This window comes from Malus sylvestris, chromosome 4 (genome assembly GCF_916048215.2).
Source record: "Malus sylvestris chromosome 4, drMalSylv7.2, whole genome shotgun sequence".
NCBI lineage: Eukaryota > Viridiplantae > Streptophyta > Magnoliopsida > Rosales > Rosaceae > Malus > Malus sylvestris.
In genome coordinates, this window is record NC_062263.1 from 29,370,973 (window position 1) to 29,393,127 (window position 22,155).

Here is a 22,155-nt window from a genome sequence, read left to right on the forward strand (position 1 = left end):
GTTGCAAACAAAGTTAAACATGAAAGGCCTCCAAATAGTTCTCCCACGATTTTACCGAGTTGCCCGTAGTATTTGAGGGGAGGAAGATAAATGTCTAGCAGAAAACAGAAGCAAAAGCACTTGAATCAGCAGAAAGTAACAATTCTTTGAGTTTAAAATGACGATTTGCATTTATTGCGGCGGTTTTCAAGATTTAGCGTCGATTTTCTGACTTTTAGTGACCATTTTAATGTGAAAACGATATTAATTTTCTTTTGCGACAATAAAATTCGTCGCTAGTTGTCGCTAAAGATGTTAATATCTTTTGCAACAAATGAATTCGTTGCAAAAGATCACTTTTGTAGCGACTAAAAGGTCGCCACTAAAAGTACAACGGAAATTAAAGACTTCCCCTCTCCTCCCCTTCAGGTAATATTTTTGTTTTTTGGACGGAACCATTCAGGTGATGGTTTTCGTCCAATAACCTAATTTTATAGACCCTTTTGAAGGATCCATCCAAGGATACAATATTAAGCCTTCCAACCATTTTAATGGTTTTCGTCCAATGACCTAATTTTAAGGATCCTTTTGAAGGATCCATCTACGGATACAATATTAAGCCTTACAACCATTTCAAACGAAATTTGGTAACAATTCCCGACTCTTGGCCGTACTTGAGTGATTCTCAGATGATTCGAACTGAGCTGTGATGCCTGGACCATTGAGACTTATAACCTGGACGTTGATCCGTGACGATGATACGTTGAAGCCTGCAAAAACACCAAATCAAAGTTCCATTAAGCGTCTCCCCAAAACAAACCTAAACTCACAAATCAACTTCTATAGAAACCAAATAACAGCTATTTTTTTCCCAAACTAATACTTGTAGTCGGAAAGAAACTACGTAAAAAAATTCAAGGACATTAAATACATCACTTCAGAAACCAACAACAAGATGAGAAAGGAACAATGATAAAAACGAGATGAGAAAGGAATAATGACATGTATTACCAAATATCTCCGATCAAAGGCAGTTAGAATTTATTTTCATGTTAGCATTCTCGAAGGACTAGGGTCCAAACCCACATAAGCATGTAACCAGTTTCCAACTAATTCCACAGAAAGTGAACCAGGTCAAATTCTAAGACTGAGTTCAGAGAAACGTACAGAACTTAGTAGACTACCCGGAAAAAGAATGCTACTCCATAACTGCTCCGACAACAGCCAAAATACAACTAATAAGAAACAGAAATTCAAGTGTTTAACTCACGAATAAACATCAAATTCACTGACACTGCATTAAACAGGAGATTATTGCTTCTATTTTTCTATAAATTATTGCCCAAATACAAGGGATAAAATTTAGTAATTTACGAATAGCTAACTCACTCTGAGTCACACAAAACACTAGGAATCTAGGATACATGACCATCAAAGGGCACCAGACACCAAGTGAACAGAGCCCCAAAAGGTATAAATAAGAAGTCACACCATATGCGACTGATTTCCTTATCTTGCCAAATACAACCAAACTGAATGGAGAAATCTCAATATGCACTTGCAAACAATGAGATGCAAACTCGGACAAAAACTGATGTTTAAGTCCTAAATAAAACATGGATGACATGATGAAGCTCATTTGCCACATAAGAAATAACCAAAAACAAACAGAAAAAGCTCCTGAAATGTAAAGGCTTAAACATCAGCAGAACTTAAAACAGACGCCAAAATCGGGTCACAGGGCCATTACAAACTCGACATTCATGTTTCCCTAGGTACATTATTAGTGCTTTTGTCATTTTAGGATATAGAATTTTCCTCCATTCATACTGATACAGCGATGCTATATACTTTTCACCTCAGACTAGTGAAGGAAAGAAACCAAATACACGAAAAGTACATCTAAAACCAATTACAAAGTATATGAGATACCAATCTTCAAACTGAAGGAATAACTTGTTAGATCAAACACTTTGAAACTGCATCAACATGTGAATATTTTCCTGTAGTGTGTACTTATGGACGAAATTGAAAACGGTGATTCAAACTTTAAAAGAAATGCAGAATTGGGGATGTTTGTACCACATTACATCGACCTCGAAAACACCGAGTACTGGTCAACTAGGAAGCCTCAGTAACCCTCCAAAGGATCCCCGCTTCAGCAAGGGTGCCGAACCCACGATCAACCTCAAAACAAGTGAGAGTCACGATACGTGGTTATTCCCGTGAGTCCTAATGTGAGAATTCTCCCCAACTTGGAGTCAATCACAATGCAACAAGTGCAACACCACATTAATACATTCAAACCCACATTGGCCAAAGTCAAGAAATCTACTCAAACTTTGCCTCTATAAAAAGGTAACTTCTGCTCCATTCAAAGGGTTAATCACATTTACTATCCAACACTATTTACCATAAAACTCACCCACTCAGCACCCTAAACTTACTAGCTAACTTAAGCATCGAAGGCTCTTAGGCTAGTACCACACCCTTCGATACTTACTCTATCTTCCTTGCAGGTTGCTTTGCCCGTCTACCTTTGACCAGAGCGCCCTCACGAACGTCCTCTCATCACTCTTTAGTCTTTACGTTGATTCAAGATCAAATCGATTTTGTGCATCAACAGGAGAGGTCTCAAAAATCAGATAGGGTCTTAGGTGTTTCCCTCTTTTTGACCTGCTCGGAAATTTAGAGCCGCCCAATCACTAGGGACCAACATTTCAATTCGAAGTATTTCTGTTCTAATTTGCAACCCTACCTTGTTGTATCCTGGTATAATTATGTGCAAAAACACAGATAAATTCCACTAAATCATCATCTAATTAGCCATTTATTTGAATTCTGATAAATAATCCCTATCCAGCATGAACTGATTTACAAGAAACAGACACAATTGCATTTGCAATCAATCAAAGTTGAATTTAATTAGCCATTTATATAACTAAATTGAATTAACTACCAACTAATTTGCAATCCAAATTTCACAAATATTGCTAATAAGATTAAGTTTTAGGGTTTTTACCAGGATTATTCCATGCGATTAACGAACGATCAAATCGCTTCCACGCCACGAATCGTTGGGGATGCGATCAATGTGACTAGCCGATGATGATGAGAATCGACTCGGCCACGATCGCAGGGGTCCATTGCACGTCGTCGTTTTGGTCTTCCAAAGCTGTGAAGTGGAAGGGAGAAAGCATGAGGAGGAGAGAAACTGGGTTTTTCCTTCCTTTTTTTGTTTGGGCCGACTGGCGATTCTATTTGCTTATGAGCCCATTTTGTGTTATACACTTTGGACCTACTAGTCTAAATCACTTTCATCTTCTTCTTTTTTTTTTATTTTTTATTTTAATTTTTTATTTTTTTTTAATACAAGCGATAGCAAGGGAGCGAAAATTGATTTCAAGTCTTCAGAATGAAAATGAAAATGGCAATGGCAGAGCCAGAGCTATGTAGGAATCTGGGTGGTCCAGACTAGAAACAGTGACGAAGCTATACGAGAACTAGATTGGTCTTGATTTCCTTGTGAGTTTAGTTTTATTAGTGATTTTTTTTCTTCAGTATATATATTAAATCATCTAGTACTACAGTCTAATAATATTCTTCTTCACTAGTTCGACTCTCTTGGATTGTGAAGGTTGTGTTGAGTTTGATACCCAGCCAATGATTGCCCCTCATATTTTGCGGCCTAGCCTAATTCCTCATCCCCTTGGAATATAATTTTCTCCTGCCCTAGAGTAGAATATCATTGTAAATCAAAGGGAGGAAGGAAGAGTGTGTCTCAGGCAAGAGGGTTTAGTTTGATCTAAAAGCCATGCACTATATTGAACTCTCTAATTTATAGTTGACAAAAAAGATAAGTACAAATGAAAATGCTGAAATGAAAAGGTAAGTGAGAAGACTGTTAATATTCTCCTAAATTCTCTTTCACTTGAAGGACTTTGAACACTTTGAGAGGCCCATTCTAAAACTTTCAATCTTATAGAACTTGAAAAGGGTTGCTAGTGTTAATTAGTACTACAATTTAGTGATTTTTCTCTTTATTTGTAAGGGAGATGTCTCAAGTTAGACCCTAATAAAATACCGTTTTGATATTCATATTTGGTTTATGTGTCTGCAATATTTGATTTCGATCAATTTAGCAATAAATTTTTTATTTTTCATTATTTAGCAAATTTTTCTTTTTTAATTGATTTTATAAAGCCACACCTGAGAACTAATGGCATGTTTACTTTAGTTGAACACTACATATATAATGTTCATGCATGTATCACTTCCATTTATGCTCCATTTTATTAGCTTTAAAGATATCAAAGAGATGGACTAATCGTTTATCATCAATTACACCGATATTGTCATCAACTTGACCACATGTCCAAACCTATAGACAGGAGACTTTATCACAGAACGCGTTGATCCAATTAAAATTGGAACGATGATTTGTTTTAGCTGACATATAGGACTTTTAAAATTATTCAACACAATCATCTTAGAAATTGTTGGGGTTACCATTATAGATTGCAATAGGATCTCCTTATAAAATGTACCTTTGGGTACACTTCCTCCGCCATCAAACTCGAGAATCAACGAGAGTTCAAAGCGAAAATCAACGAAAGAGGAGCTCTATATGGACGCCGGTGTTTTTAGGGCTGTGACTTTGATGGGCATGCTTGTGCTTGCTATAGCTCAAGACTAAAATTAATCATAAGAATAAATTTGATATTATTTGGCTGCAACATCTTGCATTCTGCAGAAAATAAACTGGAAAAAAAATGTCATAATTCACACTAGCATTAGCAAACAAACATACTTCACAAGCTATTTCATTACTTTCTAATTTCATTGCGGATATAACATCAAGAAAATGACACATAAATACTTTTTTCATGGTTTACTCAATTGCCTCTAGTATTTAATTGATGGAAGATAAATATTGAGCAGAAAACTGCAGCAAAAAGACTTGAATCAGTAGAAAGTTGGCGAGTCTGAGGCTAAAATGACGATTTTGAACCTATTGCAGCGGTTTTTTAGTTTTAGCGGCGACTTTACCAGTTTTAGTGACGACTTTTAGGTCTAAAACATGTTGAATGACCTTTTGCGACAATAAATTCGTCACTCGTCGCCGCTAAAACTATATTATATGGCGATTGAAAGGCCGCCACTAAAGGTCCATAAAAAATTAAATTCTTTCCTCCCATCCCCGTTCAGGTAATATTTTGTTTTTTGAACGAAACCATTCATGCGATGGTTTTCGTCCAAATAACCTAATTTTGGGAACCTGTTTGAAGGCTTCATGTGCCTGACTGGTGATTTGGCTTCCTAATTAGTTATCGTACGTTAAGTTTTATTACAAGGTATTTCAAACCAAATTTGGTAACGAATTTCCATGGCAGGTCTTGATCGCTTCGGATGATTAAGCCTGGACGATTGAGACTGGCAAACCGGATATTGATCTGCCATTGCGACACATCGAAGCCTGCATTTTCACCCAACCAAAGTTCCATTAAGCATCACTCCAAATAAAACTTAAGCTCACAAATCAACTTTTATAACAAGAAGATATTCCAAACGCACACTTGCAATCGGAAAGAAGCAACGTAAAACAATTCCAGCACATTACGAAAATCACTGCATAATACGAAAACAAGATGAGAGCAATGATATGCATTACCAAATATCTCCGGTCAAAACCAGTTAAAATTTATTTTCAGCTTAGCATTCTGAAAGGACTAGGGTTCCAACTACTTACTCCACCGAAAGTAGACGACACGAGCAACCAAAAGATACTGCATAACTGCTCCGACAACAGCGAAGATAAAACTAACAATGAACAGAAATTCAAACCTTAACTCACAATTTTTTTGAGAAAAGAAACTATCGCACAATACAAGGGACACAATTTCCGAACAGCAGGAAATAGAAAAGACTAGACTAAATTGTAACGCACTTAACTCTGATTCACAGGGAGCACCGGGAGTCTGGGATACATGAGCATTTGAGGGGACCAGAACACAGGTGAATAGAACCCCACAAGCTATAAATAAGATATGTCACCGAATATTCGACTGATTTCCATACCTTGGCAAATACAACAAAACTGAATGACGAAATCTCAATATGCACCTGCAAACAATGAGATGCAAAACTCACACGGAAATTGATGTTTAAGTCCTAAATAAAACATGGAGACGTGAAGAAGTTCATTTGCCTCATAAGAACCCACCAAAAACAGACAGAATAAGCTCCTAAAATGTAAAGGCTTAAACATCTGCAGAACTTCAAACAGACACCAAATACAGGTCGCCATGACAGTATGAAATTCATGTTTCCCTAGGTGCATTACCAGTGCTTGTGTCATTTTATCATATACTTTTTTACAGCATTCATGATGATACATTGATGTGAAAGAACGAAAGAAACCATATAGACGCAAAATACATGCAAATCGAATAACAAAGTAAATGAGATACCAATCTTCAAACTTTTCGATAAAACACATTGAAACTCCATTAAAATGTGAATATTCTCGTGTAGTACTTATCGATGAACTTGAAAACGATGATCCAAACTTTCAGTTCTAATTTACTATGGTGATGGTCTAGTAGTATTCTTTTTCACTGTAAGTCGTAGGTCTTGGTCCGAATCTTACAGTCGTAGGTCTTGGTCCAAATCTCGTGGATGGAGAGTTCGATACCAATTTATTCCCGCACCTTTAGTGACCCTCTTGTATCCTACCATAATTAGGAGCAAAAAACACAGATAAATTGCATGAAATTATCATCTAATTAGCCATTTATTTGCTTCGCATATAAAATCCCTATCCAGCATGAACTGGCTTCCGAGAAATGAATACAATTGCATTTGCAAATGAATCAAAATTTAATTTAATTAGCGATTTATTTAACGAAATTGAATTAAATTATCAAAATAATTTAGAGAAATCCAAATTTCACAAAATATTGCATTGCTGAAAAGGATTAGGGTTTTACCAGAACGTTTCCGTGTGATTACGAAAGATTTAATCGCTTCCGCGCCACGAATCGTTGTAATCCATGCGATTAAGGGTCGTCGTTGATTTGATTCTTCTGAATCGGTTCGGCCGCGATCGCAGGGATCCGTTGCACGGCGTCGTTTTGGTCGTCAAACGTTCTGGAGCAGAGAGGGAAAAGAACGAGAAGGAGAAGTTGGGTTTTCTTGTGGCCCGACGGACGATGGTATTCGCTTATGGGCCCATCTCATGTTTACAGACCCACTATTCTAAATCACTTTCTCCTTTTACCTCTTATTTTTTATTTTTTAAAAAGAAAGGTTTCGTTAACGACAAGTTCGATACTATTCATTCTCATATTGTTTATTATAAATATATCGTTGTAAAAAAAAGTTGTTTGATTGATTATCAAATTGATTGACACTTCAATCATATTTTGCATAAATATCATATGGGTGATAATACCACCTGAACTTTTAATTTTTTTTTTATCACCTAGACTTTCTTAACTGTTGGAGTCTACCACCTAAAACCATTTATTTTATCGTTAAAACATGTTACATGTAGGGATATTTTCGTCAATTCACTTCATGGGGTTGGCTATAATCAAGTTGGTAATACTGCCTAAGTCAATATGGCGCCAAAATTTGGGGGTTTGTACAGCCCCAATCCTCTATATGAGTTTGAAAAATTAATATTTAAATAAATTAAGGTGAACTATACACCCACTTGTTGAGCTACAAAAAAATATCTTGAAAACTCACTGTAAACGAAGGACTAGATTTTTGTGTAATTTTGACTTCAATTCTTCACACAGCCCTTGCCAAAATCAGACCCCAATCAACTTCTCATTTTCTCTTCATGACCTGACTTAAACGTCGCTACCAAAAAAAAAAGTGTTTTGCTTTTGTACAAATTGACTTTAGCGTGCCCTAGGAAGTGAATTGACAAAAATAGCCCTCCACGAGAGGGCGTGTACATGTTTTAACGGTAGAATGAATAGAAAGTAACGTAGGTAGTAAATTCCAACAATTAAGAGAGTCCAAGTGATAAAAATTGAAAGTTTAGACGATATTGATGCCCATGCTTGCAAGTTCAAACAGTGCTTTTGCAAAATTCCCTATTTTATTTGATAATCTATACATGCGACTTTCAACTATACTCCACTGAGACAAGATGATAAACTTGCTTTTCATCATGAAAGACTTCCTATGGTAATTATTATAATTTATTAACCCATCTTATCAGAGATTAGTGCAAGATGACATAATTCTTCCTCTACTAATGTCGTTTCAAAAACCATCTCCTCAAATATCAACTTAATAATTCAAAAAGGTGTGTGTATTTTGGATGACCAATAATTTACTAGGGAAGTGATCATCTGCCTAACTCATAAATAAAGCATTTCACTTGTATAATTAGAGAAAATTTTCAGGGGTGTGCTATCCACACACCCCTTTTTGCTTCTCACACACCTCTTGTTAATTTTTGTCCGTTGATCTTCTTTAATTCATCCGATCCGATGACCGAAAACTAAAAAGGTGTGGGAGAAGTAAAAAGGGGTGTGTGGATATCACACTTCATTTTTTCATTGTGACAAGAACATGGGTGGTACATTATATGTATTTATGTAAGTAGTGGAAATTTTTTTCTAAAGTTACTAACTTTTTAACACACATATCTCACTATTTATATGGTGATACGTGGTGCACAATCCCGTATGTCGGTCACGATGAAAAATCTCTTGTCCTATTGATTAACAACAACTATTAACTAAGGCAATTAGTCAATGTTTTGTGGTTGTGATTTTCTTAAATATACTAGAACTTACTTGAACAATTATCACAAATTGAACACAAGATCATTACCTAACCCTAACTGGATTTCAATCATTTGGCACTACCTTAAGCACTAAATTGTCACCTATAAGTTTATCAATTAGATATGTGAAATATTGGTTGATGTGACAAATCTCACTAGCTAAAATAATCACTTTTCATAATTTTATTGATATGTCGTTAATATTTGGTCGATAATTTCTTTAATATATGACGTTCTTATAAATTTCCATTCAACGAATTTCCTTGAAAACTAGACAAAAAGTACCCAAAAAAAAAAAAAAAGTGTGGCGAAAAAAGGTCAAAGAATACAAGGAGAAATTTCTAGGTTCGGCGGGTGGTGCCACTGTCTTACATGCAGATGAGTAGAGAAAATCTTGTGTAAGGGCATCCTAATCATGTCATTTGTGGGAGCTCTCTAGTTTAACTTAGTTCGCACTGATCTCTTCTAATGTGAGAGTTGACTTAGTTAAATAATCTTGTCAAAGTTTTCATCTCTTATGGGGATCACAACCAAATAATGAACGTTCCTTACTTTCCGTAGTGGAGAGAGATTCTCTCTTACAACCTGATAATTAAATCTGTGTGTTAAAAACATAAACCACGTGTCCAATAAAGACTTTACCTCATGAATCGTGATAAAATCCGTGTGTTTAAAACATGAACCACGTGTCCAATGAAGACTTTACCTCATGAATCGTGATAAAATAGTTGTAAGAGAGAATCTCTCGTGTCACCGATTTACGGGAGCTCAACAATGGGGGCTTCTACGCACCCCATTCTCGCAAAACGCATCATATGCCACGTCTGTGGACATCGCTGCATGCCTTACACTATGCAGTGGCTACGGTGCACAGTGTAGCAAGCAAGAGAATCAGAGAGGACATCTGGATAGCAGCAGTACTCAGTGGTGTACTTTTGGTAAATTTTTCTGACCTACAGTAAATGTAATACAGTGAAAATCTTGGTCGCGTAGTGGGTCGCACTTTTGTTTACTTCCTCCTCCTCCTCCTCTAATGAGGATCATCTTCGGATTCCATTTGTGAGGATTTCGGAAATCCTCAAATCGTGTTTCTTATTGTATATCGTACAATTAATTTTCGTCAGGTACAATTCATATTTAATTTTAAATGAAAATATTTCAAATAATTTATAATCGCAGTACGATGAACGAACACAATTTAAAAAATTTCAAAATCTCCATAAAGAAAATCATTTTTCTCTCATTCCTCCTCCTCTACCCTTTTGCTAAGAACAGAGCACTCACTCTCTCTCTCTCTCTTGAAATGTTTCTTTAAACATATAGAAGCAAAAGATTATTTTTTTTGTTATAATAGTTTATTATTTGAAAAATTGGTTAAAATAATTAAAAAAAATTGGTTTCGTTTATTTATAAAACATAGGAAGGCATATATTCAAAGGAGATAAACTTGTTTTCTTCTCGTGTTTGAATTTATGTTTCGTTTATTTATAAAGACAAAGCAAAAAGTCTTCTCTTTCACTCGTTTTGATCATTTATTTTTTCTCTGTTCATCTTTCACACTTCTCCTACAGAGAGCCTTGGTTTTTCTTCACATCACATCCCAAATCAATCTCTTCATCCCACTTTTTTCCCGTTTTCCATCTTATTTACTTTTTTAACATGAAAAGGAGTTAGACTTTTGAGCAAGTTGATATATGCAGCAGGTTCATTAGTAGAACGCTGTCTGTCGTCTAATAACCATTTCGTTTTCAGTTTTTAATTAATCCGCAACTATTTCTTTCTCTTGGATACTCCACGATCTGATCTTGACAAGGTTTTTTTAGAGTTTAGGGAGAGAGAGAGAAAGAGAGAGGGAGAGAGAGAATGGAGGAGGTTGAGGCAGCTAACAGAGCAGCAGTTGGGAGCTGCCACAGAGTTCTCAATCTCTTGTGCAAACCAAAACCATGGAAAAACCTGCAGGTGGAGACTGAGGTGGCAGTGTTCAAGTTCAAGAGAGTTCTCTCTCTCCTCAGCCATGGAAGAGGAAGAGTGAGAAAGTTGAAGAAGAACCTAAACCCACCACCTTTCCCTCAAAATATCTTCTCAGATGGCCCTAATTATTCTGATATTTCACCAAAACCCCTCCAGTTACTCCCTCCTATTTTTCCTAAAACCCCCCACACACAAAAAAAATTTCTAGGAAACCCAGTTCCGGATGCTAATCTCAAGCTTCCCCTCCAAATTCCCAAAACAAAAACTATGATGCAGCACCAGGAAGAGAGGGAAAAGTTGCAGTTTCCCCCCCAGCAGGTGAAATATCAGAGTGAAATGGTGTTTTCTGGGATAGACAGTGGCATCAACCTTGCATTTGATAGGTCTAGCTCTAGCTTCAACCCCTCCATGACATCAGCCAGATCGTTCATGTCATGTTTGAGCGTAGGCGACGGCGATGAGGTCAACACCGGCAGAGATTCTTTTCGGTTGATCGATGGCGTGCCTTGGGTTTCCGGTCAGAGTTCGCAGCAGCAAAGGAGGTGCACTGGTGTGGTGGAAAATGGGAGTGTGAATTGCGGCGGCAGTGGTAAATGCCACCATCCCAAGAAGAGGTGAGTTTTATTCTGAAAAAGAAAGAGGTGAGTATTATTCTGAAATTATCGCTTTCAAGATGGGTGTTCTTTTTATCTATTCTGAAACAAACGTTATTCTATCTTAAACTAATCTAAATTGCGGGTTGAGGCTTCAAACTTAGTTGCATAGCGGGAGCAGATCCGCTCTAGCCAAAGCGCTTGAACTAATTTTGTTTTTGTTAACAGGAAACTGAGGGTGAAAAGAACTTTTAAGGTCCCTGCCATCAGTGACAAGACTTCAGACATTCCTCCTGATGAGTTTTCGTGGCGGAAATACGGGCAGAAGCCGATCAAGGGCTCCCCGTACCCAAGGTAACGATTCTGTTTTCGCTACTCAACATGCTTCTGTAGTTCATATGGTTTGTTTCAGTCTGGCTTATGAAGGGTATTGATGTAGGGGATACTACAAATGTAGCAGCATAAGAGGGTGTCCTGCGAGGAAACATGTAGAGAGATGCTTTGAAGACCCTGCTATGCTCATAGTCACCTACGAAGGCGAGCATAAGCATTCCCAATCCGCCCGCTGAGGCATTGGCCTGGAATAACGCCATAGACACCCCGTTGCAGGAAAGTTCTGGCTGTGAAGTGCATCCTTGTACTTGTAGTATTAACATTGAGCTTCAATCGGAACAAACATAGGCTAACTAGTATTTCATGTAAAATGTAAATTGAGTTGATGGAAAGCGTTATTTTTAACGTTCAATTCTTTTGAACCCTCGTTATCAAAACCAAAATTCTACTACGACATGCACCTGATAGATGAAGCGTTGAATGTACAGTCAAGGATCCAACAGCAATTTAAGAATCACAACATGAAACACATTCAGATACTAATAAACTTGATTGAAAGAAAATCTTTATCCGATAAATCCTACAAGCCGGTCGACTTTGACATTGTTTACAGAACGATAAAACATTCAAAAGATATCGATAAAGGAAAATCCAAATCCATAACTTAATTAAAGGGTCTCAACATCTGATATCAGGGAACAAGTGATCAAGGAGGAAGTAGAAACTTCACTTGAGGGGAATGAACCTGGAAGAGTGAGTGGCACCAATACCGGGCCTTCCGTGCTTGACAGGCTTGTAACTTATGGAGAACTCAGCAAGATAATGACTGATCATCTCAGGCTTGATCTCAACCTGGTTGAAGGTCTTGCCGTTGTACACACCAATGATGCTACCAATCATTTCAGGTACGATGATCATGTTCCTGAGGTGAGTTCTAACAGGCTCCGGTTTCTCACCAGGTGGGGCCTCCCTTTTCTATTCCAAAACGCATGGAAAACCAATAATAAATACACAGATACGCTCACAATAAGTTTGCTCTTAAATAAATAAACATGGCAAGGCAATAGAGTTAGAACAAACATTCGTAACGAAAAAAGTAAATGATTGCAGATGTTAAACTTGTTGCAATACGTCCTAGAACATGAATTACTTAAAGACTCTCAAGAAGGCACCGATAGCAAATCAAATAACAATTAGAGATTTTCGTTGGGGCGTCTACATATAATGAATCCTGCATCCATTGATACAAATTAAGTTCATCTACTCTTCACCACTCATACTACAAAAGAGACTAAATTTAAACCAAGATAAAATGAATTTCGATTTCGTTCATTTCTAGCGTAGTTCTATATGAACTTCTCAATCATCGCAAGACACTATTCCGGATTTATAAGCTGAGACAAATAATTCCGGATTTATAAGCTGAGACAACTAATTGATCACAAATTTAAAGCATAATTCTTGATTCGAAACACCACATTAATCGATTAATCCAAACACGAAATTAATGACAAAAGCCAAAAAAAAAAAAAAAAAAACTGAAACAATTGCCGAAAAGATAAGAATTCTTACAGCTTTGCGAAGCTTCTTGATCAAAGCCATTGGCTTTCTCTTCAAACCTCTCTGGAACCTGAACCCATTTCATCACCCCACCGAAACAGTACAGCATTCAGCATAACCAAAACCAAAACCAATTGTACAAACTAACAAGTATAAATAGATATATACATACATCTATACATACAAGTACAGGTATTTATACATATTTATTCGTAGATTCACAATCTGTATGTACCTTCTGCGAGCCCTGGCAGGGAAGAGCTTGACAAGCTCATCAGTCGACATATCGAGAAGCGCATCCAAATCTACGCCTCTGAAGCTGAACTTCTTGAACGTCCTCTTCTTTGGGACTCCTGCCGCCGCAACGTCTGCCTCCACATCCGCCTGGCCAACAAACCACCGCCGCGAGCAGTCAGATTGATTCACGCGAAAAATCGTACACAAAAGTTATAAAATTGGAAAACAGAAATGCTTGATTGAGAAATGTTAAGGGGGTTTGAGCTCACCATGTTTGCTGAAGACGAAGAAAAACCCTAATTCGCAGAGGGAGAGAGGGAGGGAGAGAGAGCGAGAAAGAGAATCGGCGACTGGCGGAGTTGCAGTGGAAGTGGGGAAATTAGGGTTTTTATGGTTGGGTTTATATAGGTCCTCGATTTAACGGGTTTTTTGCTGGAGCTTTGGAGGAGTCGGATCCGCCCCGAATATCCGTATCTCCACGGGTACTAGACTATAGAGTCCGTTCTGGTCCTCTCCCGGGCTTGCCTATCAAGTTTGGGCCTATTGGGATTGTTTAGTTATAATTGGTTGCTTTTTGAAAAGCTTAAAAGCAGAATTTCTACGGGAACTTTAATGAAAAGATCCCGATACTATTTATTTTAATGAAAAATTATATTTTTATATGAAAAAATTAATCATGGTACTATTAATTTTACCCTTTATTTTGTCCTTATCATTAAAAGTCAAAATTTTCAAGTTATTTTCATTACTTTTCGTAATTTCTAACAGTTAAAAGTGTTGTTAACGAGGTTTGATGAAAAAATAGAAATTTCGAGTATAGAAGCACTTCTAGCAAAAGCGCCGATCATCATAAGTGTTATTTATAAAAGCAACCCTAAACAACCTCTCTTTTTTTTCTTTTTCTTTTTTTCTTATTGTTTAGTTTGTCCATGTTTACATGTTTACCTTATACACAAAGTTGTTTCGTCTTCCAACTTGGCTCCTTCGTATTGAGTTGTTGTTGGAGCGTCTAACCAACGATTATTTCCAATCTAAGGCATGACTTGGTAGTTAAGGAAGTTGCCTTAGCTTAACCAATCTCTTGAATAATTGCATTTTTAGAGGCCAAATAAAGCTTCTAGCCCCTAACCCTTGCCCTTTCCACTAGACTTGCTCTTAAATCCACATTCTAATGCCTAGAAAGTAAGGAATCATTTCTACAAGAGGGACTAGCTAGTTGATTCCATACTAACTATACAAAGTAAGTAAATGTGTCATTAGTAGCGGAGTCAGTTTGAGGTCAATGACTGTTCATGACTCCAACAGCTTCCTAATCTCGAACCCAACTAAAGAGAGAGTGAACAATGTTGAAGTACAACTTATTATTGCTTCTTCCTTCTCCATTTTTCTTCTTTATTTACTGTGTCTTTCCTTCTCCTTTTTCTTCTATGCAACCCAATGGTGCATTCTCAATGTAATGCTTCACTTAAAAAGTCTTGGCAAGTAGGTCTTGACAATCTGCTAGCATGGATACATCTTGACAGAAGCAAATGCCAGAAGAACACAACAACTATCAATAGATGTTGTCACAAGCTTTCGACAATGCTGGTAGATTTTGATAGGTGTCGACAAAATGCTCGACAGAATTGTGCAATGAATTTTGTTTTTTTCGAACTTTTGATCCCTTCTTGTAAACTCTGCCACTACATGTCATAAAGAGTGTTCACGCTTCTTATCTTAAAATTGGTAAATAATTTTTCCTATAATATTATAAGAAAACAACATTGGTGGATCAATTAAATCTAGTGTATGCCATCGTTGCTTTATAAGAAATTTCTCAATGTTCATTTTGATGTTCTCCTTGAGTGACATGGCACGACGCCTGAAAGCTAAAAAAAAAACCAAGGCAGGGTGGGAAGCCAAATGGCTGGTTTGGTATTGTTGTGCTTTAAAAAAAAAGTTAATGTGTGAATAAGCGGCTGTGTTGTGAGAATAAGCGGCTGTGAAATAAAGCAGCAGAGTATTTGGTAAACTTTTTTGTAAAAGTGCTTTTGAAAAAAAAAAGTGTTTGGTAAACTTTTATGTAAAACAGCTGTGACTGTGTGAAATGACCAAAAAGGGTATAATACTATATGTGCTATTAATTTAATTTTCTTAACAAATAAAAGTGAATTATTAAATATACTTTATTTTTAAAAAATAAATACTTATAAACTTTATCTTAAATATTAATTAGTATGACAAACTACTTCAATTGAAATATTTTAGACTGAATAGCTAGGATTCATTAGTACAATATTGTTAATGTACTTGAAAGTAGTCTAATTAGATGCATTCATGAAACTTGCTGCTATTCTATTTCTTAATGCTTTTATCTCATGGGATCCTTCAACTTGATAATTTTGGTATTCTTCATCATCATCATCACTACTATCGCTCTCTTCACAATAGTCCATGGGGTCATCAAAATGACGATCACCTTCAGAATATCTCCGTTTGTAGTTATGAAGAGCCATTGTAGCAATGACAATCTTGACTTGCTTATTGAACGGGTAATTAAGCATATCCCTTAAAATTGCCCATCTTTTCTTCCATACCCCAAAAGTTCATTCAATGATGCTCCTTAGAGAAGAATGCATGTGGTTGAATACCTCTTTATGACCCGTTGGTTTAGGACCCCTACGAAAATCCGGGCGATGATATCTTTCACCTTTATATGGTCCCAAATAACCTCTCATTTGTGGGTACCCCACATTTACCAAATAATATTTTCCTGAAAATTGAAAATTTTGTTTTGTATTGTAATAATTATACAAGGTGAGTATGTAAATTGTTATAAATAAGTATGAAGATTACCATTTGGAGGCTTTGGAAAGTTTAAATTTGGATTCCGTAACACGATCAAAAAAACCCTTGTATCATGTGCAGTGCCTTCTCATCTGGCACAAGCAAATGTGAATTGCATGTCAAAATTACATGCAGCCATAACATTTTGTGTCGATATTCCTTTCCTACTGATGTATGGAACTTGGTCCGGAGGTGGTATTGGAGCCTCAACATGTACTCCATCTATGGCACCAATACAATCCTAAAAATAATAACATAGAATAAAATCGTCAACCTACACTTATAGTTTGCAAACACTTATAGTTTACAAATAAGTTAGAAGACGAGTCAAACTTTACCTTAAAATGAGGCATGTATCTTGTATCTCTCCTTATTTCTTGGGGAATGCCACGAAACTCAAAATCCATCGGTTTGATAATATATATTGCCATCTTACATACAATATCTAACATAACACCAAAATATCTACTAACAATCTCCCAGAATGTTGAAATATCTCTTGCGCTAATCTATTTTTCACACCATGTCCCAACATATGCAAGAACATTCATAATATTTCAATTGCATTCATTTTCCTTGAACCCTTCAATTCATAATTAGTTTGCAAGTCATTGGATAATCTATAAAAGACATCTTTGTTCATCCTAAACATTCTATAGCATCGCACATGATTTACTTGTAGTACTTCCATTAACCAAATATTACTTGTTTGGGAAGAATTCATACACAGACTTTTGTGGACATATTTTAAATAATATGTTTCAACAGCTCTCGCTACAGCGCATATAATTACACCATCCTCTAAATCCTGAACATCGTCATCAGAGGTATTCATATTGAATATACACCTGTAACCTAACACATAATTCAACATTCCACAAGTCATAATCCAACAATCACTAAGAAGTCATATTCCGACATTCAAGAACAAGTCATTGTTCAACATTTAACAAGAAATCATAATTCAACATTCAACATATAATCCAACATTCAATAAACATGTAGCAACATTCAATACATAATTTTAATGCAAAGTACAAACCACACATATAGTCCTAATTCATAGTTTTAGGCTTTTAGTTCCCTATTGTTCTTTGTTGAACATATATTTCAACCAAGTTAGCTGGACTTCAGGATCTTTCATCGTGCCAAACACCTATCGCTTCTCTGCGCTTCAAAATAAACATGCAGCAAAGTTTTGCAGCACCTCCAATTTTTTTCCCTTTCTTGTTTTGCAATTCTCCTTGGTTAGCCGTTCTTTTTTTCCCTTCCTACTAGCTTGCCTTATATCCTGCATGGTCTCAATTTCATTCTCATCATCTGAATTAATTTGTCCTATAGATTCATTTCTTGTATCTGGTGGTAGTACTCCAGAGGAAGGTGCCCAGGCATGTTCACCGATAGCAACTGTGTTCGGGAACATCTTATCTAACTCGTCCTCCATCTCAGGACTAATGCTCTTTTTTTGGAATTTTCCATATTCTTTGTTTATCTACAAGTAAGAAAGAATATGGTTAAGACATATTGCATGATATCATAATGCATATTAAAAGATAAATACACAAACCTGAATTTTATTATTCCACCTCTCATCAGAGGCATCAACGGTACCCTTGCTCGAATTCCACCCTAGGCCAGTTTCTTTACCAACTAGCTATTTCCACAACTTCCACTCATTTTTAAGTGCATCCCACTTATTTTTCAGTTGCTTTCTTTCATAATCATGCCCGGTCTCTGCCTTGAAGTTAGCTCTAATATTTGCATATCCTTCTTTGTCAAAGTGAGTGCCTGGACGATGTCCGGCCTCAACCTCCTTGATGCAAATATCACAAAATATAGATATATTGTGGGCATTCCATATAGCAATAGGATTTGACGAAGATACCCCCTTCTTTGCCATCGATACCAATTACTGATTTGTAATATAACCAAGAAATAACCAATAAACGATCCAACTACAAAAGATTACATCACAGTTTGGGAAAAAAACTGGACCATTAATCACAAGATTAAATTTCAGAACCGGTTATAACTCATTAAAAGATCAATGTTTATTGGAATACAAACACATGCTTATATGGATACCCCACAAGTTTACCAAATGTAATTTTAGTCCATGTGATTTTCCATACAACCATTTGTTATACAAGACTACTCGGACACAACAATTTACGACCATTAAAGCATTCTAGACTAAATAAACATTTCATCACACTAATTCATTAAGTGGAAGTTAGTTTGAACAGAAGAGAAAACTTATAATAAAAAGGACCACATTATTGAAAGAAAAAAAAATGTTAATTAACATATAAGTTTGAAAAGTGGTTCGATTATTCTTTGGAATTTCAGAATGTAATGTCAACTATCCTTGAAGAATTCACACGATGAACCATAAAAATACATGAAACTTCATTAACACATAGATCAACCATAAAAATACATGAAAATTCACATGATGAATAAGATAAAAATATTCACTTGACTATTATTATTTTTTTAGTAGACAAGAAGACTGAGAAATGATCTAATCATAATCTCTGAAAAACCTTGTTTCAAGTAAGAGCTGAAAGCCAAACCAACAAACACCAAAAAACCTAAAAGAAAAGAAGATGAACACACCAGAACATATAAACACCATAAAAGTGAAGCCCACTGTAGCATGGATCCAGCCAGAGAACAAACAAGCTAAACAGTTCAAACATTCACAAGAGGTACAATCAATAATAATGGGGACACCCTCTTGACTTCTATAACCAAGAAGTATTATTTGTCTGTTACACCATTTTCTTCAAAAACATTAGGCATGTGTGTGTGTGTGTGTGTGTGTGTGTGTGTGTATTTTCATCGAGTGGTTACAAGTTCATCTGCAAGATCGAAATCTAATCTTGGCTCCTAATCTCCAAAGAATGACAAGTCATTAATCCTCCCTTGTTCTAGGCTAGACCAGAAAAGCTCAATATAAGTGGTTTCTTTCTTCTCACCTGCAAACACTCCATGCTCAAATTTAACAGAAATCAGCTACCCTAATTTCATTCTTTCAAGTTTTGGTCTTCTACTTTAATCCTTAGGTTTCATGAGAGGATATGTACCACTAAATTCAAACACAAATTACACAATCGAATATGATCACGAAAATTACAAAATGCTTGAAAGAAAACTCATTTCAAGTGCAAACTAATACGTAAACACATAAACCAAATACCATTTAAATGCAATCATAAAATAGATTTATCAAAAACATGAAATCCGAATTTTGTACCAAGACAAAAATAACCCACCTGTTCGAGTACAGCCTCAGCGATGTCCTCAGAAACCCACTTCCTTCCAGAGAGATAAGATACGAACACTGACAAAGGGATGACAAATCAGAAACACAGTTCACATATCAAAACCAAAGCAAAGCTTTATAAAAAATTATCATTTACCTAAACCCAAATCAGAAGCAGACCTTCTCAATTTTTCTTGTTTCCTCCGCAAACCCTAATTTTTTCCCCAATTAATTTTTTCCCAATTAATTTTTTTCCACAAACCATATCACCTCCCACAATTAATTTTCCCCCACCCTCCATCCCCAATTGTTTTTCCCGACACCCATACCCTCATCCCTTTGCTCTTCCCACCCATTTTTCCCTCTCCCATCCCCAAAGTTAAAAATCCAAACAAATAAATAAATAAAATTTACAAGATAAGCTTACCAAACTAACCTGGAGAACGAGAGAACAAGGGAGAACACTGGTTTTGGAATGAGAGAACGAAAGAGATCTGGTTTCCTGGTTCGGGTATGGGAGAAGAGAGTAGACGAAAAAGCAAATTTGCATTACTGAAGGCGAGAGAGGCGGAGAGCTGCGACTGTAAGGAATGAGGGCAATTTTGGATTATTGAAAAATTCATTAAACCTACACTGTTCACTCGTGTTTTTGGTTTGGGAAGCTGCAAATAGCAGCTTCAGGTTTTAGGCTTCTTTTCACCTTAAACTTAAAAAAAAAGCTGCTTTTGGAAAATTTACCAAACACCTAAAATCCTTCTAGCTTTTTTTCACCCTAGCTTTTTTTTTAAGCACCTCACTCCCAAACTGCACCAATGACAAGTAAATGCGAGCTTATCTTGCCATGTGAAGAAAAGTTTATGAATCTTCCACTAAGTGCCCTTAAAAGAAAGGATTTCCATTTTTTTTTAAATGGAATTGTGACGCTCACACTAGATCGAACTTCAATGATTTAAACCGTCTATTTTTTAAGTTGCACCTTATAGATCATCCTTGCAAAATATTAGTCAATTCGAAAATATTTGAGACATCTAATTAAGTTCAAAGAAATTGACGAACACTTTGTTTTTTTTTTTTTTTGTTACAAACACTTTTTTTTAATACATCGATATTTTTACATTAAGAAAAATAGAAGTTCGGCTAAGCCACACAATGGGTAACCTAATTTGGTATCGAATTCGCCATCCACGAAATTCGAACCCAAAACCTCTCACTTCCAAGTGAAGAGGAATACCACTAGACCTTAGTACTAAGTGGCCGAACACTTTGTTCTGTAAGAAACAAGTAAATAGGCAAATGTTTCGGATGGAAATGAATTTTTGCAAGGATAATCTATGAATCAAGATTAACAAAAAAGAACGTTCGAATCGTTGAAGTTCGATGTGAAGTGGGTCCCACAACTAATTCCTTTAAAGAAAAAAAAAAAATCTCTTCCCTTAAAAGGATCTAATACACTTAAGCATTTGGGATATATACTTATTAAGCCGTGAAAACTCCTCACCTACCCAAAATTAAAAAGTGAATTTTTCGGTCTGCGTTGTGCCAACACACACGTCTTGGTGAATTTATCAACCCTGACCTCTCGGCAGAGTTACATTTGTGCCTTCCCTATTTTCTTACATTTTCCATTTGTATAGGTTACTAGATTTCTTGAAAACGAAACAATGAGTGAACAATCAAAATTGAACAAGCACCTTTTGTCTAATGCAGTTGTAATTAGTGAATTTTCATCGTACATATGCCGTTATTGAAATCATTAATTTTTAAAAACATCGCTTAGAGATCATCTCTGTATTAAATCAATCAAATTTGCAATCCTTTACTATCTCATATGTACTGAACAAATCGACAATTTTTGTAACAATTAAGATTTTTATACAATGAGCAGCTGATTTAGAAGAAAATGTCATATGCGCTTAATGAAAGGTAACTATGGAAGGACAATACTTCTCTCATATCCCACTAATGTGCATGTCATCATTTCACCGTACAATAAGAAAAATCAGAATCGTTTATTATCTTTATCATCATCCACATAGCATCTCTAGAAAGCTCTATTTCATTCTGATACCATTTAGTCATCCATACTGTAATATGTGATGAATCGTCAATTTCTTTTATTCAAATGGATGACTAAATAATTTTCAAATCAAATGAATTTGTATAGAAGTGGTTTTTAGATGATAGTAATTAGAGAATGAACAATTTTGATAATAATATTTGTATGATGAAATGACGTCATGTTAGTAAAAAAAGAGGAAAATCATCAAGAAAGATATGTATTATACAATATGGAATGGCTACATTGTTTTGTGTGGTTCCTCAAAGAACACCTCAAACATGAGTCAACTCGTGCTGGATGAATTAAATCATAACAAATTATACACATGCTTGTGTTCATATGAGAATTAGGTATCACAAACTATCACACTATTCAAAATATGTTCAACTTCATCGTCCTTCTGATCGACATTTCGTGACTCATTCGTTGTCGGAATTTCACGATTCTTGAACCAATTCACTCCTCTAACGATCCAAGACCAAAAAATAGAAAATGTATTTAAAACATTCTCGTAAAATCT

The 22,155-nt window shown here is 36.0% G+C and overlaps 2 protein-coding genes and 3 long non-coding RNA genes across 7 annotated transcripts; 1 reads left to right on the top strand and 4 right to left on the bottom strand.

Annotated features, from left to right (window-relative positions):
- Positions 1 to 509: 509 nt before the first annotated feature.
- LOC126617592 (uncharacterized) lies at positions 510 to 3,436 on the bottom strand. The gene is made up of 2 exons (XR_007621420.1): positions 3,002 to 3,436; positions 510 to 749 (listed from the first exon to the last, which is right to left on the bottom strand). It is a non-coding gene; the product is annotated as an uncharacterized LOC126617592 (long non-coding RNA).
- A 1,722-nt stretch (positions 3,437 to 5,158) lies between these two features.
- Positions 5,159 to 7,209, bottom strand: LOC126617591 (uncharacterized). Of its 3 annotated transcripts, none has more exons than XR_007621419.1 (6): positions 6,969 to 7,209; positions 6,629 to 6,710; positions 5,932 to 6,102; positions 5,729 to 5,773; positions 5,554 to 5,607; positions 5,159 to 5,455 (listed from the first exon to the last, which is right to left on the bottom strand). It is a non-coding gene; the product is annotated as an uncharacterized LOC126617591 (long non-coding RNA). The 3 variants fall into 3 exon arrangements; XR_007621417.1 differs by having other exon boundaries at positions 5,729 to 5,799; XR_007621418.1 differs by lacking the exons at positions 5,554 to 5,607; positions 5,729 to 5,773 and having other exon boundaries at positions 6,058 to 6,102; positions 6,969 to 7,205.
- Positions 7,210 to 10,310: 3,101 nt separating this feature from the next.
- LOC126619620 (probable WRKY transcription factor 74) lies at positions 10,311 to 12,097 on the top strand. The gene is made up of 3 exons (XM_050288034.1): positions 10,311 to 11,373; positions 11,581 to 11,706; positions 11,792 to 12,097. Exons 1-3 carry the CDS (start codon positions 10,652 to 10,654, stop codon positions 11,919 to 11,921), a joined length of 978 nt encoding a protein of 325 aa, XP_050143991.1. The 5' UTR covers positions 10,311 to 10,651; the 3' UTR covers positions 11,922 to 12,097.
- A 119-nt stretch (positions 12,098 to 12,216) lies between these two features.
- On the bottom strand, positions 12,217 to 13,880 carry LOC126619621 (40S ribosomal protein S15-4). The gene is made up of 4 exons (XM_050288035.1): positions 13,752 to 13,880; positions 13,481 to 13,629; positions 13,258 to 13,315; positions 12,217 to 12,660 (listed from the first exon to the last, which is right to left on the bottom strand). Exons 1-4 carry the CDS (start codon positions 13,752 to 13,754, stop codon positions 12,412 to 12,414), a joined length of 459 nt encoding a protein of 152 aa, XP_050143992.1. The 5' UTR covers positions 13,755 to 13,880; the 3' UTR covers positions 12,217 to 12,411.
- Positions 13,881 to 17,228: 3,348 nt separating this feature from the next.
- Positions 17,229 to 19,662, bottom strand: LOC126619881 (uncharacterized). The gene is made up of 2 exons (XR_007622174.1): positions 19,587 to 19,662; positions 17,229 to 17,800 (listed from the first exon to the last, which is right to left on the bottom strand). It is a non-coding gene; the product is annotated as an uncharacterized LOC126619881 (long non-coding RNA).
- Between the last annotated feature and the right edge of the window lie 2,493 nt (positions 19,663 to 22,155).

Coding starts and splice junctions, on each gene's coding strand:
- LOC126619620 (XM_050288034.1), top strand. CDS start 10,652: ATGGAGGAGGTTGAGGCAGCTAACAGAGCAGCAGTTGGGAGCTGCCAC. Junction 11,374..11,580: donor TGCCACCATCCCAAGAAGAG/GTGAGTTTTATT, acceptor TTTTGTTAACAG/GAAACTGAGGGTGAAAAGAA. Junction 11,707..11,791: donor AAGGGCTCCCCGTACCCAAG/GTAACGATTCTG, acceptor GTATTGATGTAG/GGGATACTACAAATGTAGCA.
- LOC126619621 (XM_050288035.1), bottom strand. Junction 13,316..13,480: donor CCTGCCAGGGCTCGCAGAAG/GTACATACAGAT, acceptor AAATGGGTTCAG/GTTCCAGAGAGGTTTGAAGA. Junction 12,661..13,257: donor TCAAGAAGCTTCGCAAAGCT/GTAAGAATTCTT, acceptor GTTTTGGAATAG/AAAAGGGAGGCCCCACCTGG.